The sequence below is a fragment of the Arabidopsis lyrata genome (assembly GCF_000004255.2).
Source record: "Arabidopsis lyrata subsp. lyrata unplaced genomic scaffold ARALYscaffold_1, whole genome shotgun sequence".
Lineage (NCBI taxonomy): Eukaryota > Viridiplantae > Streptophyta > Magnoliopsida > Brassicales > Brassicaceae > Arabidopsis > Arabidopsis lyrata.
This window is the reverse complement of record NW_003302555.1, coordinates 2,990,037-3,003,066: the sequence shown is the minus strand read 5'-3', so window position 1 is coordinate 3,003,066 and position 13,030 is coordinate 2,990,037. Positions and strand designations below refer to the sequence as shown.

The window sequence follows — 13,030 nt, the reverse complement described above, 5'->3', positions numbered from 1 at the left end:
TTTTAAAAAATGGAGTTATTCTGTAGTGTAATCACACCAAGATTATTCTCCAAAAGTTTCAACTAATTAACTTAGATACATTTTAATTGGTGAGTCACACAAAGATTTCCTTCTCTTTTATATACTTAAATATTTTTATATAAATTACCTAAAAACAAAGAAACATAAAGAAAACTAGAGAAAATTAAGGTGAAAACTGAAAACAATTACAAAAGCACGTAAATTTTTGTTAACTTGAATAAGAGGTATAAAAGAGGATAAAAACAATTGTTTTATCAGCAGCATCTCCTTGAAGTTGTTTCATAAGAATTTAGCTCAACCAAAAATTGGAATTTCTTTCATCTCTCTTCTCAAGACATATATAGCACAAAAAATGAAGATATCATCAATTGGATGCGTCGTTTTCCTTATCTTCATCTCTATTACAATTGTTTCGAGTTCACCAGATAATGGCGAAGTTGGTAAGCTCCGTTAATTATTAGTTGGTTTTGAATTCAAATCCAATAAACGTTCACATATTTTCACATGGACTGAAGTTGGTAAACACATTTTTTAACTCGTATGTAACCAAAAATATATATAGAGGACGAAACGCAGTTTAACTACGAGAAGAAAGGAGAGAAAGGGCCAGATAATTGGGGAAGACTAAAGCCAGAGTGGGCAATGTGTGGAAAAGGCAACATGCAGTCTCCGATTGATCTGACGGACAAAAGAGTCTTGATTGATCATAATCTTGGATACCTTCGTAGCCAGTATTTACCTTCAAATATCACCATAAAGAACAGAGGCCATGATATCATGGTAAATCAACTATTAGCTTTTCCAATATGTATATTTCTGGATCATAATAATTGTTTATTTTTGTGGCAGATGAAATTTGAAGGAGGAAATGCAGGTTTAGGTATCACTATTAATGGTACTGAATATAAACTTCAACAGATTCATTGGCACTCCCCTTCTGAACACACACTCAATGGCAAAAGGTATCTCTCTACTCGTATACATTTGTTATATTCTAGCAATCCTATCTTAATGACTAATGTGAATATTGTTATCTTAATATAAATAATATGATTAGGGAAAAAAATCTTAACTAAATTAGGCTAACATTTTTGAGGTTAAGGGATTGTTTGAGATATGATTAGCATGCATGCAAAGATTTGAATAATGCACACGTAATAGGTTTGTTCTTGAGGAACACATGGTTCATCAGAGCAAAGATGGACGCAATGCTGTAGTCGCTTTCTTTTACAAATTGGGAAAACCTGACTATTTCCTCCTTACGGTATTGCAACCTCAACCTTCCTACTTACCTAATCGTTTTAACCAAATAATTAATTACTATAATTTTTACTTTTTGGAAGAAAACAAAAGATTAATTCAATATCTGATATTGACTATAGTTGGAAAGATACTTGAGGAAGATAACTGATACACATGAATCCGAGGAATACGTCGGAATGATTCATCCTAGAACATTCGATTTTGAATCAAGACACTATTATAGATATACCGGATCACTTACAACTCCACCGTGTTCTGAAAATGTTATTTGGACGATTTCCAAAGAGGTATAATTGCTATCCATGGTGATTATTATAATGCTTAATCATTTTTCGAATTAGTTTTTTGATATATATTTCAAATTTTGCAGATGAGGACTGTGACATTAAAACAATTGATCATGCTTCGCGTGACTGTACACGATGTGAGTGTCTCTAATCCTTTTTAGCTTCTAATTTTAACTAACTAAACGTGTACTAATTAACTTGGCTTTAAAAATGTGACAATGTATATATCTACATAGTGTGACCGATATGTTTACATAATTCTTTTTTGCTGCAGCAATCTAATACAAATGCGAGACCGCTTCAGCGTGAAAATGAGCGTCCGGTGGCACTTTACACACCAACATGGCATATTAAACCATCTTAAAGTTTATTAATTATTTAAGTTTGGTTGTATTCGTTCTAATAATCTTTCAAATATCGTAAGAGATAAGATAATGCTCCTAAATAATATTGGATTCATTGGAATTAATGTATTGACAAAAACTAAGCAAATACTATATTAGTGTATTTTGGACCGACTAGAATGATACATGTAAAAATTTCGTTGTAAATAGTGTAGCGGTCAAGGTTGCCCGACAAATCTCGCGGCTATGCCCTCCTGACTAACGTTATGGTTATAAAATTCAGTTCCGCAAATGGTTACGGCCTATTGTCGAGGCCGACAAACCGATAAACGTTTTTTTTTTTTTGGTAAGGAATAGGAGACTGTCTCCCTTCTATTAAGAAAAAATAAAAACAAATTACAAACGAATACATCTTAGGCGCGTAGACCCAATCACGTCATCACTGAGGAGTGAAACAACATCATTCGGAACAACATCAAAAATATGCGGCAAAGAGAACGCATAGTTCGCTAACCCATCAGCAAGACGGTTAGCTTCCCTATATAGGTGTAAAACGTTTTAAGTTTTAGAGAAAGAAAATATAGGTGTAAAATGTTGATTAAATACTAATATAAATGAAGAATCATTTTCTATTTTTTTTATCTCTTTAATTTGGAGATTCTTAATCATTTTTGAATACATGAAGAGCTCAGTTTTATTTCATATTGTATTATGTATAATGTATATGATTAATTTGTTCTATCTAATGTTCAATTTTAGCTACATATTCGTATCCTAATTCGTTTCTAATTTTAGAATAGTACACATATTCGTATCCTATATAGTCAGTGTAATATTTACAATATTTTTATAACATTAAAATAACATTTAATTATTTCACATAACAAATGTTATTTACACTACTGTATAAAATATATTATAACATTTAAAAAAAAAAAGGAAATTTAATCTCAGAAATCAAAATGCCTTACAAGCATGAACTTTTCCTTGGAGTAAGCGTAGGATAAAAATCGGACACTCGAGAAACGCCGGTGCCAAAAGAGAACGCTCCGTACATAATTCTGCAAACGCAACTCTCGTCTTCTTCAAACTTAAAATTTTCCGAAACCCCAAACACCGTGAGGATTGCATGGCCTGAAGAAGCGCTTAATCGAGAATTGTGCTGGAATTCTCAATTTCCAGATTTTCCCTCCCGTTTTTTCACACTCTCGGAATCGGAAATTGCCACCAAGCTCGTGAAGCGATAGATTCTGACCATCTCACTTTCGCGCAGGTACGCTTCCTTCCCTCTTTTAGGTTGGTGTTGGATGGGATAATCGATCTGTGAATTGAGGGTTTCGGGCATTCGAGCTTTGCGGTTTAGGTTTTTCAGAGAATCGTATATACCTGGGGATGGATCTTAGGCGTCTGTTAGATGTAACACATCAGTTTGGCATATAGGAAATTTGATTTTAAAGTTTTTTCAAAGGATTTGTAGACATTTGTTTGATGGTCTTCTTCGGTGCTCACATTCTAGGTTGTTAGCGTCTTTTCCGTTTTGTGGTTTCAGAGAATATGAAGAAAGATGAAAAGAATAGTTCGGCGGGGAGAACCATTTGCACCAGATCCCTAGCAGCTTCAATTCCTGCCTCAGCTGAACACGAAACCCCTGGTTTGAGGAGGTCAAGCCGGGGAGCACCATCTACAAATCTAATAACTCCAGCCTCTGCTACTAGAAAGTCAGAGAGACTGGCTCCCTCACCTGCTTCTGTTGCGATAAAGTCCGGTGGAATGGAGAAGAATTACACACCAAGTCCTCTGCGAAGGTCCAATAGGGGAAAGAATGTAGTATCCTTGCAGAATTCCAAAGGATCAGATAATTCTGGCAGGAACGCAGACACTTCATCGTATATTGAGCAGAGGAAGGATAAAAGGAAAAACAGTGTTGAAGAGTCGACAAATAAGATCAACAAACAGGGGCCTATAATGTCAGCCCGAAGTTTCAGGGCGTTGTTTAGAGGGAAGCTCAAGGAATCCGAGGCATTAGTTGATGTTTCTCCAAATGAAGAGGAACTAGTAGTTGTTGGTTGTTCTCGCCGCATACCTGCAGGCAATGATGATGCTCAAGGTAAAACAGATTGTCCACCACCTGCAAATGCAGGATCAAAAAGGCTGCCAGTTGGCGAAACTAGTTTGGAGAAGGGCACTGACTTTCCTTTGAAATCGATTACGGACACCGAAAATATGGTGCTTGATGCATCCCCCATAGTTGAAACTGGGGATGGCAGTGTTATTGGTTCTCCATCTGAGAATTTAGAGACGCAAAAGCCTCAAGATGGTAACACAGATTGTCCACCACCTGCAAATACAGAATCAAAAAGGCTGTCAGTTGGCGAAACTAGTTTAGAGAAGGGTACTGGTATTCCTTTGAAATCAGTTACGGAGACCGAGAAGATGGTGCTTGATGCATCCCCCATAGTTGAAATTGGGGATGACAGCGTTATAGGTTCACCATCTGAGAAGTTAGAGACACAAAAGCTTCAAGATGGTAACACAGATTGTCCACCACTTGCAAAGGCAGAATTAAAAACGCTGCCAGTTGGTGAAACTAGTTTAGAGAAGAAATATCCACAAAAGTTTCAAGATGGTAACACAGATTGTCTACCACCTGCAAATGCAGAATCAAAAAAGCTGCCAGTTGGCCAAACTAGTTTAGACAAGGACACTGATTTTCCTTTGAAATCAATAACGGAGACCGAAAAGATGGTTCTTTATGCATCCCCCATAGTCGAAACTAGGGATGACAGCGTTATAGCTTCACCATCTGAAAATTTAGAAACCCAAAAGCCTTTTGTCAGTAAAACTGGTTTAGAAACCGACATAGGTTTGCCTTTGAAAAGAAAAAGAGACACTGCAGGAATTGAGCTGGATGCATGTGCCACAGTTGCAAATGGAGATGACCACGTTATGAGTTCCGATGGGGTCAATCCATCTCCATTTGGGTGCAAAAATGATAATCAACCTGAAATGTGCAACACATGTAAAAAACGGCAAAAGTAAGAGTTTTTTTTAGTGTTGTCTGTCTATTGAAACGATCTGGCAATGTCTTTTTACCATAGATGAATGTTGGACAGATGGGTTTGATTCTTAGGTTAATTTTTGGTAACGATATATGTTCTGTATTGTAATTAGTTGTTCAAAATTTTGAAGGGTCAATGGTGATTTTCAAAATCTGAGTGTTTGCTCCTGCATTGCCCAGCCAGTTGAAGAATCTGATCACTTGACACAGGTTGGTTTCTAATTACTTTCCTTAGGACACCCGTTAATCAGTTGCCTGTTTAATAGTTAGATTTACTTATCCAGTTTTTTTGGCCCCTTCCTGTTAATCAGTTGCCTGCAATTCTATTTTGCATTTGATTAGGATATGAAGGAAACTGGACCAGCTACGAGCAGGGAATATGAGGAGAACGGGCAAATGCAACACGGTAAATCAAGTGAACCCAAATTGTATTCTTCGATGTACCCAGAGTATTGGGTTCCTGTGCAGCTATCAGACGTACAGCTGGAGCAATACTGTCGGACTCTCTTCTCCAAATCCTTATCTCTTTCTTCACTGTCGAAGATTGATCTTGGAGCTCTCGAAGAAACTCTCAATTCTGTAAGGAAAGTAAGTTACTTTGATTTAAAAATAAAACTTATTCTTCAATGCACTTGTGCGTTAAGTACCCAGTTAACACTGGTGATAAGATAAAATAAAGCAATAGAAAAATTGATAAGGTGTTCACAGCATTGCAGCCAAAAAAATAATTCTGTGTTCCATGCTCTTAAGAGGTTGTCACATAGGTGTTATGCCTTTCTGTTAGATGTTTGGTAGGGAAAAGGTTCTGGTCGATTTGTTTTATGCTTTTTTGAAACACATAGAACCCGGCAAACTTGACAGTTTTGGGGATGCTTAGATATGCTACTACTGTCGGTCAGCATCACATTTTCTCAAAGCCTCTTTTTGCATATCAATGTGTGGATATATTAAATCCTTCTTTGTGTGCTTGCAATTTTGTTGACAGACCTGTGACCATCCATACGTTATGGATGCATCTTTGAAACAACTGCTCACCAAGAATCTGGAGTTGCATAAAATCCTGGATGTAGAAGTTAAAGCTAGCGGGAAACTTCAGCTCCTTGATGAAATGCTTACTCATATAAAAAAGAATGGTTTAAAAGCAGTTGTCTTCTACCAGGTGCATTTCTATTACTTACGAATGTGGATAGGTCTATGTTTATCATGGTTATGTCACTTTGTGCATTCTCAATATATATATATGCACTTACTTTTGGACAATGTAATCTGTCTTGTACTGAAATTTGAGTGGGGTGAAAGTATGCTTTTTATCATCTGATGATGAATTGTAAGTTAGCCTTCAGTAGTCAGCTGGCACTATGAGATATGCTGAACTGAAATGTTTCTATTCTCTTCTTTCTTTGTCGTTATATGTGCCTCATGTATGTTTGAATTACAGTTTTTTTTTTCAACAGGCAGCACAAACTCCTGAAGGGCTTCTGCTTGGTAATATTCTCGAAGATTTTGTGGGTCATAGATTTGGTCCAAAATCTTATGAGCATGGGATCTATTCCTCAAAGAAGAACGCTATAAACAATTTCAACAAGGAGAGTCAATGCTGTGTTCTGCTGTTGGAAACACGTGCTTGCAGTCAAACCATTAAACTCTTGCGGGCTGAAGTGTTTATTCTTTTTGGAAGCAGCTTGAATCCATCGCATGATGTTAAGCACTTAGAGAAGATAAAAATTGAGTCATGTTCTGAAAGAACTAAGATATTCCGGTTGTACTCAGTATGTACAGTTGAAGAAAAAGCCCTGATTCTGGCTAGGCAAAATAAGCGGCACCATAAGGCTGTAGAGAACCTAAGCCGTTCTCTCACGCATGCACTGCTCATGTGGGGGGCGTCGTACTTATTTGATAGGCTGGATCATTTTCACAGCAGTGAAACCCCACATTCAGGAGCTTCATTTGAACAATCTATTATGGACGGCGTGATTCATGAATTCTCGTCCATACTTTCTTCCAAAGGTGAAGAAGAAAATGAAGTCAAGTTGTGTCTACTTTTGGAAGCCAAGCATGCTCAGGGAACTTACAGCAGTGATTCTACTCTATTTGGTGAAGACCATATTAAGTTGTTAGCTGAAGATAGTCATAGTCCAAATATATTTTGGACAAAGCTGTTGGGGGGAAAGAATCCTATGTGGAAATACCCTTCAGATACTCCCCAAAGGAATCGAAAAAGAGTTCAGTATTTTGAGGGCTCTGAAGAGAGTCCCAAAATTGGCGATGGCGGAAATGCAAAGAAGCGAAAGAAGGCTTCTGATGATGTCACTGATCCCCCTGTAGATGATGATGAAAGAAAGGCCTCTGGGAAGGATCACATAGGTATAAAATTTCAATTCCTACTCCTAAACCGCTAGTGTTCATTGATTTTGCAACTACTTTGCTGTCTATCTTCCCTACAGGGGCTTTGGAGTCACCAAAAGTCATAGCACTCCAGTCATCATGTAAATCTACTTCTGGTGCAGATGGTACACTGGATGGAAATGATACTTATGGCTTGTATTCTATGGGCGGTCATATCTCTGGAATTCCAGAGGGTATGTTAGCTGGTCATGATTGGAGAAAAATACCGGGTGAATCACAGAGGAGGCTCCACGCTGTTTTAAAGCTGAAGATGGCAAAACTTTGCCAAGTTTTGCATCTTTCAGTAAGTGGCCTTTTTCACCTCCACAACTTATTTTAGCCTTGCATATGCATATATATTGCGGATTGTAACTATAATTGTTACCTGATTTCCTCTGTTACTGCCAAATGTGAAATTTATATTGTTCAATTATATTCCATACGTTTAAGCCTATTTCATTTTCTTATATCTGGCTTCGTTACTAATGCACTGTTAAAAATGAGCAACTGCTGCACAAAACAGTAGGTAGTTATGTGCCTCATGTCATTCATTATTTGTTGAAGCAAAGAAAACTATGTCTACTTTGCATGATCCATTTGTGAGAGTATATATAACTTTAGGCCTTTGTACCTGGCTGATGAAAGACATGTCAAAAGTTTATCTGTTTGCTGTTGGTATAGAAACTGATACATTGACTGATGCTATTTTAAGGTTGTCTTATATCTTCATATATTGGTTAATAGATGTTTCCGCTGCCGTGTCCATATACTTCTGTTATTGTCATGGTGCTCCGTCTATCAAAATTGTACTAAAAGGTATTTTGCAATGTATGATTGGTTAACATATTATTTTGTTTTCAGGATGCTTGCACAAGCATGGTCGAAAATTTTCTTGAATATGTTATTGAAAATCACCAAATCTACGAAGAGCCAGCCACCACATTGCAGGCATTCCAGTTAGCCCTGGTATGACAGCATTTACTTTGATAGTTTATGCATTATTTCTTTCTTCATCTGACTTTGTTTCGAATTTCCTCAGAAGGCACCACTCCTTTAGTTTTAACTTTCCAATCATATGACACAAATATCTATTAATTGGCCTTTGATCGCTGCATAATCTATGAATAGTTCACATACTGAATACGTTGTTAATAATGCCTTTTTCAGAGTTGGATTGCAGCCTTGTTAGTAAAGCAAAATCTTAGCCACAAAGAATCTCTGGTCCGTGCAAAATCTGAATTAGCTTTCGATTGCTCTAGAGTAGAGGTGGATTATATATATTCGATATTGTCCTGCATGAAGAGTCTGTTCCTGGAGCGCACACAAGGTTTGCAGTTCGATTGCTTTGGTACTAATTCTAAACAGTCAATGGTTAGCACACAACTAGTGAATGAAAGTCTCTCAGGGGCTACAGTGCGTGAGGAAAAGAACAATACGAAGTCGATGCGTAATAGTTCAGAGGATGAAGAATGCATTACTGAGAGGAGATGTAGCCATTATAGCACAGCAACAGAAGATGTCGAAAAGACTATTAGCGACATAGAAAAGAAATGGAAGAAGCAAGTGCAAAAGCTTGTACAAGAGCACGAGGAAAAGAAACTGGAGCTGTTAAATATGTATGCAGACAAGAAGCAGAAACTTGAAACTAGGAAAAATGTGGAAGCAGCAGTAATTCGTATTACGTGTTCACGGACCAGTACTCAAGTGGATGATCTCAAACTGCTGGATGATAAGTTTGAAAGAATGTTTGATGAAATCAAAAGTGAGAAAAATGAATGCCTCAAAAGTCTGGAGCAAATGCACGAGGCTGCAAAGAAGAAGTTGGCTGAGGATAAAGCCTGTTGGATTAATCGGTTAAAGAGCTGGGCACAAGCTAATTTAAAAGTTTGTGTTCCCATGCAAAGTCGCAACAACAAGCATCTTAGTGGTCTATGCTCATCAAACATTTCCCAAAATGCTCCTGATGTACAGATTTGCAATGATATGAACGTTGAAGGTACTTATGCTGATACGAATTTGCCAGAAGCAGAAAACACATTAGCAACCATGTCGGGTGGCAGCACTCAACAAGTTCATGAAATGGAGGCTGTAAGAAATGACAAGAAGATGGATGTCTCAGATTTGTCTCATGGACAGCCTACAAAGATTATGGTTACAAAGAGCCAGTCCAATGAGCTCGCTTCTATCACTGTGCCTGAGATTTTGGTTCCTGCTGGCTGTCAAGAGGAATTTGCGGCCTTGAACGTGCATTTGTCAGAAAACCAGAATTGTGACGGAATAACGTCTGCGGGACCAGATGAAGATGTTTCGTCAAGGGTGCCAGAGGTATCCCAGCCTCTTGAAAATCTTGCAAAGTCTGCCTCCCCCGAGTCTTCTTTGAATAGAGAGGAGGCTTTGGTTACAACAGAAAATAATAGAACAAGTCATGTGGTTTCTGATACTGATAACATTTTTGACCAGCAGAATAGGGAAGCTTGTTCTCTTGACCAAGATATTTCTGACGAGTTAGCGTTGCCTATGCCACATCCTGCGTCTGTGGTAGAGACTAGGAGTGCTACTGAATCTGATCAGGTACTTACTGTCCTGTAGAATAGTTGATGCGTTGTTCATTTAATCTTTCTAATTTTCATTCTTGTTTTCTTGCAAAAACAGCGGTTAGTGATCAGATGCATTTTTTCCTTATTAAATTCACTTTTCTGGACAGGATGGTCAAGATATATCTCCTATGCCTTCTTCTCTGGCTGGAAAGCAACCTGACCCAGCAGCAAACACCCAGGGCCAAAATCTTGAAGCAGCAATTGAGCTTCAGTCTACTGGATCAGAAACAGTAGAGACCACTGATTTTGCTGCATCACATCAGGTCCCTATTGAAGACTTTCTCTTACTGGTTTAAAGTTATCAATCTGTGTTATGTCATTCTGAGTTTCCTGTGTGAAAAAGTGGGGAAATGTTGTTACTGATCAGGTCTCATTGTTGTTTTAAATTGACTCTTTTGACAGGGTGATCAAGTTACATGTCCTTTGCCTTCTTCACCGGCTGGAAATCAGCCTGCACCAGAAGCAAACATTGGAAGCCAAAATATCAACACATCAGCTGAGCCCCATGTAGCTGGTTCAGAGGTAGTAGAGAGTGGTGATTATGCAGTATCAGATCAGGTAATTATTGCCTTAACTAAAGACAAATCTATTTTGTTGTTAAAAAGTCTTACATCTTTGTAATACTCGTTCTGGATTTCCTGCAGGAAACAATGGGTGCTCAGGATGCATGCTCTCTGCCATCTGCATCGTTTGGAACTCAGTCTGACCTAGGAGCAAACAATGAGGGCCAAAATATCACAACAGTGGCTCAGCTTCCCACAGATGGATCAGATGCAGTAGAAACCGGTGGATCTCCTGTATCAGATCAGGTACCTGCCTCTGCTCAAGGACTTTCTTATGTGTTGGTTTAAAGGTCTAGTTCTTTTTAATGTTCGTTGTCAATTTAGTGTTAGAAACTAAGCAAACAGTGGGTAGTGAGCAGATGTAATTTTTGCTTGTGATTTAATTTTTCTGGACAGTGTGCTCAGGATGCATCTCCTATGCCATTATCTTCGCCTGGAAATCACCCTGATACAGCAGTTAACATTGAGGGTTTAAATAACACAACAATAGCTGAACCTCATATAAGTGGATCAGATGCATGTGAAATGGAAATTGCAGAACCTGGTCCCCGAGTAGAGCGGTCAAACTTTGCAAGTCAGTAACTGCCTTGTGCATTTTTTAGTATCACCTAGGTCAACATAGGTGTTTGCCAAACTGTTAACAATGAGATGCCTTTTGTGCAGGTCTTGTCCATGAAGGTGGCGTGGAGCATTCAGCTGGTGTAACAGCTCTTGTTCCATCACTTCTCAACAATGGTACGGAACAGAGTGCCGTTCAACCTGTTCCTCAAATACCTTTCCCTGTGTTCAACGACCCGTTTCTGCATGAACTGGAGAAGTTGCGGAGAGAATCAGAGAACTCAAAGAAGACTTTTGAAGAAAAAGTCAGTTTCCCTCATTACCCAGTTACCTCTTGTTTTGTTTTTTTTTTCTAACTGTTTATTGACTCTGAGTTGCTTGTGAGCAGAAATCAATCTTGAAAGCTGAACTCGAGAGGAAGATGGCTGAAGTACAAGCAGAGTTTCAAAGAAAATTTAATGAGGTAGAAGCCGAGCATAACACAAGAACGACAAAGATAGAGACGGATAAGAATCTTGTTATAATGAACAAACTGTTGGCGAATGCGTTCTTGTCCAAATGTACTGACAAGAAGGTATCTCCCTCAGCAGCTCCAAGGGGTAAGTGTCGAATAATATATAGCAAATTGCTTTTAGAAATAATACGATGAAGTCATAATATCACTTCTTCTCCAGGTAGAATTCAGCAGCTAGCACAGAGAGCAACACAAGTGAGCGCACTGAGAAATTACAGTGCTTCGGCTCCTCAGCAGCTTCAGGCATCTTCTTTTCCTGCTCCTGCTCTGGTTCCGGCTCCTCTGCAACTTCAGCAATCATCATTTCCTGCTCCTGGTCCGGCTCCTCTTCAGCCTCAGGCATCTTCGTTTGCTTCTTCAGTCTCTCGTCCATCAGCCCTTCCTCTGAATTCCGCAATCTGTCCAATGCCTCAGCCCAGACAGCCTCTCATATCCAACATAGCTCCAACTCCATCAGTTTCCCCTGCAGCAAATCCAGTTCCCAGTGCAAGTCTGCGATCTCCTGCGCCACACCTAAACTCATATAGACAATCCTCTTCCACTTCCGTCGCCACAGCTACTCCAACCTCGTCAGCGCCTCCTCAAGCTTTGACATATTCAGCTGTGTCAATTCAGAAGCAGCAGCAAGAAAAACAGCCGCAACAGAGCTTGAGGAGTGGAGGATTGCAGATGAACAATGACGTGGTTTGTCTTTCTGACGACGAGTGAGCTAATAGGAGAGATGTTTAGGGTTTAGTTGTTGATTTAGAGAGAGTTGATATATATATATATATATATTAATATGTATAAGTAGGTTACGTAATCTAATTCAGTGAGTCAGGGACCGAGTCGTTCGCTAAGGTCTCCCTTGAAATGCAACGTTCTACTTTCATGTATTAGATACAGAGTCTGATCACAACATAAAGTGATGATTGAAAATACTGTTTAACTTTATAGAAAACCCAAATTATAGAACGACAACTAAACATGTCAAACTTCGAAGTTAGATTTTAAGAACCCATAATTTTAGTCATTTTTACAATATCATAAAATTTCAGTCGAATTTATTATTTAATTAAATATTCCATCCGTCTCACAAAAATATTTTTTTAGAAATTTCATATTCTTTAAAAAATAATGTATAATGACAATTTTAACTTTTTAATTTTTTAACATATTTTAAAAAGTATATTATTTATTGTTGTTTAATAAAGGTAAAATAGATAAACTGTTTTAAATTTGACCTTGGAAATATAAAACTTCAATTTTTATGGAACAAATTTTTTTAAAAAAAATTCATTTTTATGGGACGAAGTGAATAATACTCCCAAGTAAACTATTATGTGATGTTAAAAGAAGTATCTCGGTCTTTTCTTTCTAGTTTCCACCGTAGCGTCCTATGACTCCCATCCACAAAAGAAAAAGCCAAAAAAATTACACAAAAAGTCGTATAAAAAAAAG

General features: G+C 38.1%; 2 protein-coding genes across 7 annotated transcripts; both read left to right on the top strand.

Moving 5' to 3' along the window:
* The first annotated feature begins 200 nt into the window (after positions 1-200).
* On the top strand, positions 201-2,095 carry LOC9328494 (alpha carbonic anhydrase 5). The gene is made up of 7 exons (XM_021013966.1): positions 201-461; positions 584-801; positions 871-983; positions 1,183-1,285; positions 1,404-1,571; positions 1,655-1,708; positions 1,846-2,095. The coding sequence occupies exons 1-7, from the start codon at positions 374-376 to the stop codon at positions 1,933-1,935; spliced, it is 834 nt and encodes a 277-aa protein (XP_020869625.1). The 5' UTR covers positions 201-373; the 3' UTR covers positions 1,936-2,095.
* An 812-nt stretch (positions 2,096-2,907) lies between these two features.
* LOC9328493 (helicase protein MOM1) lies at positions 2,908-12,550 on the top strand. Of its 6 annotated transcripts, none has more exons than XM_021010944.1 (17): positions 2,908-3,057; positions 3,163-3,188; positions 3,465-4,950; positions 5,105-5,183; positions 5,316-5,561; positions 5,959-6,132; positions 6,428-7,337; positions 7,418-7,662; positions 8,220-8,324; positions 8,526-9,929; positions 10,063-10,218; positions 10,358-10,513; positions 10,600-10,764; positions 10,915-11,092; positions 11,182-11,381; positions 11,465-11,675; positions 11,751-12,550. In XM_021010944.1, the coding sequence occupies exons 3-17, from the start codon at positions 3,470-3,472 to the stop codon at positions 12,296-12,298; spliced, it is 6,258 nt and encodes a 2,085-aa protein (XP_020866603.1). In that variant the 5' UTR covers positions 2,908-3,057; positions 3,163-3,188; positions 3,465-3,469; the 3' UTR covers positions 12,299-12,550. The 6 variants fall into 6 exon arrangements, with proteins under 6 accessions (XP_020866603.1, XP_020866605.1, XP_020866606.1 ...); XM_021010946.1 differs by having other exon boundaries at positions 2,908-3,188; positions 8,526-8,685; positions 8,764-9,929; XM_021010947.1 differs by having other exon boundaries at positions 2,908-3,188; positions 8,526-9,683; positions 9,822-9,929.
* Positions 12,551-13,030: the final 480 nt, after the last annotated feature.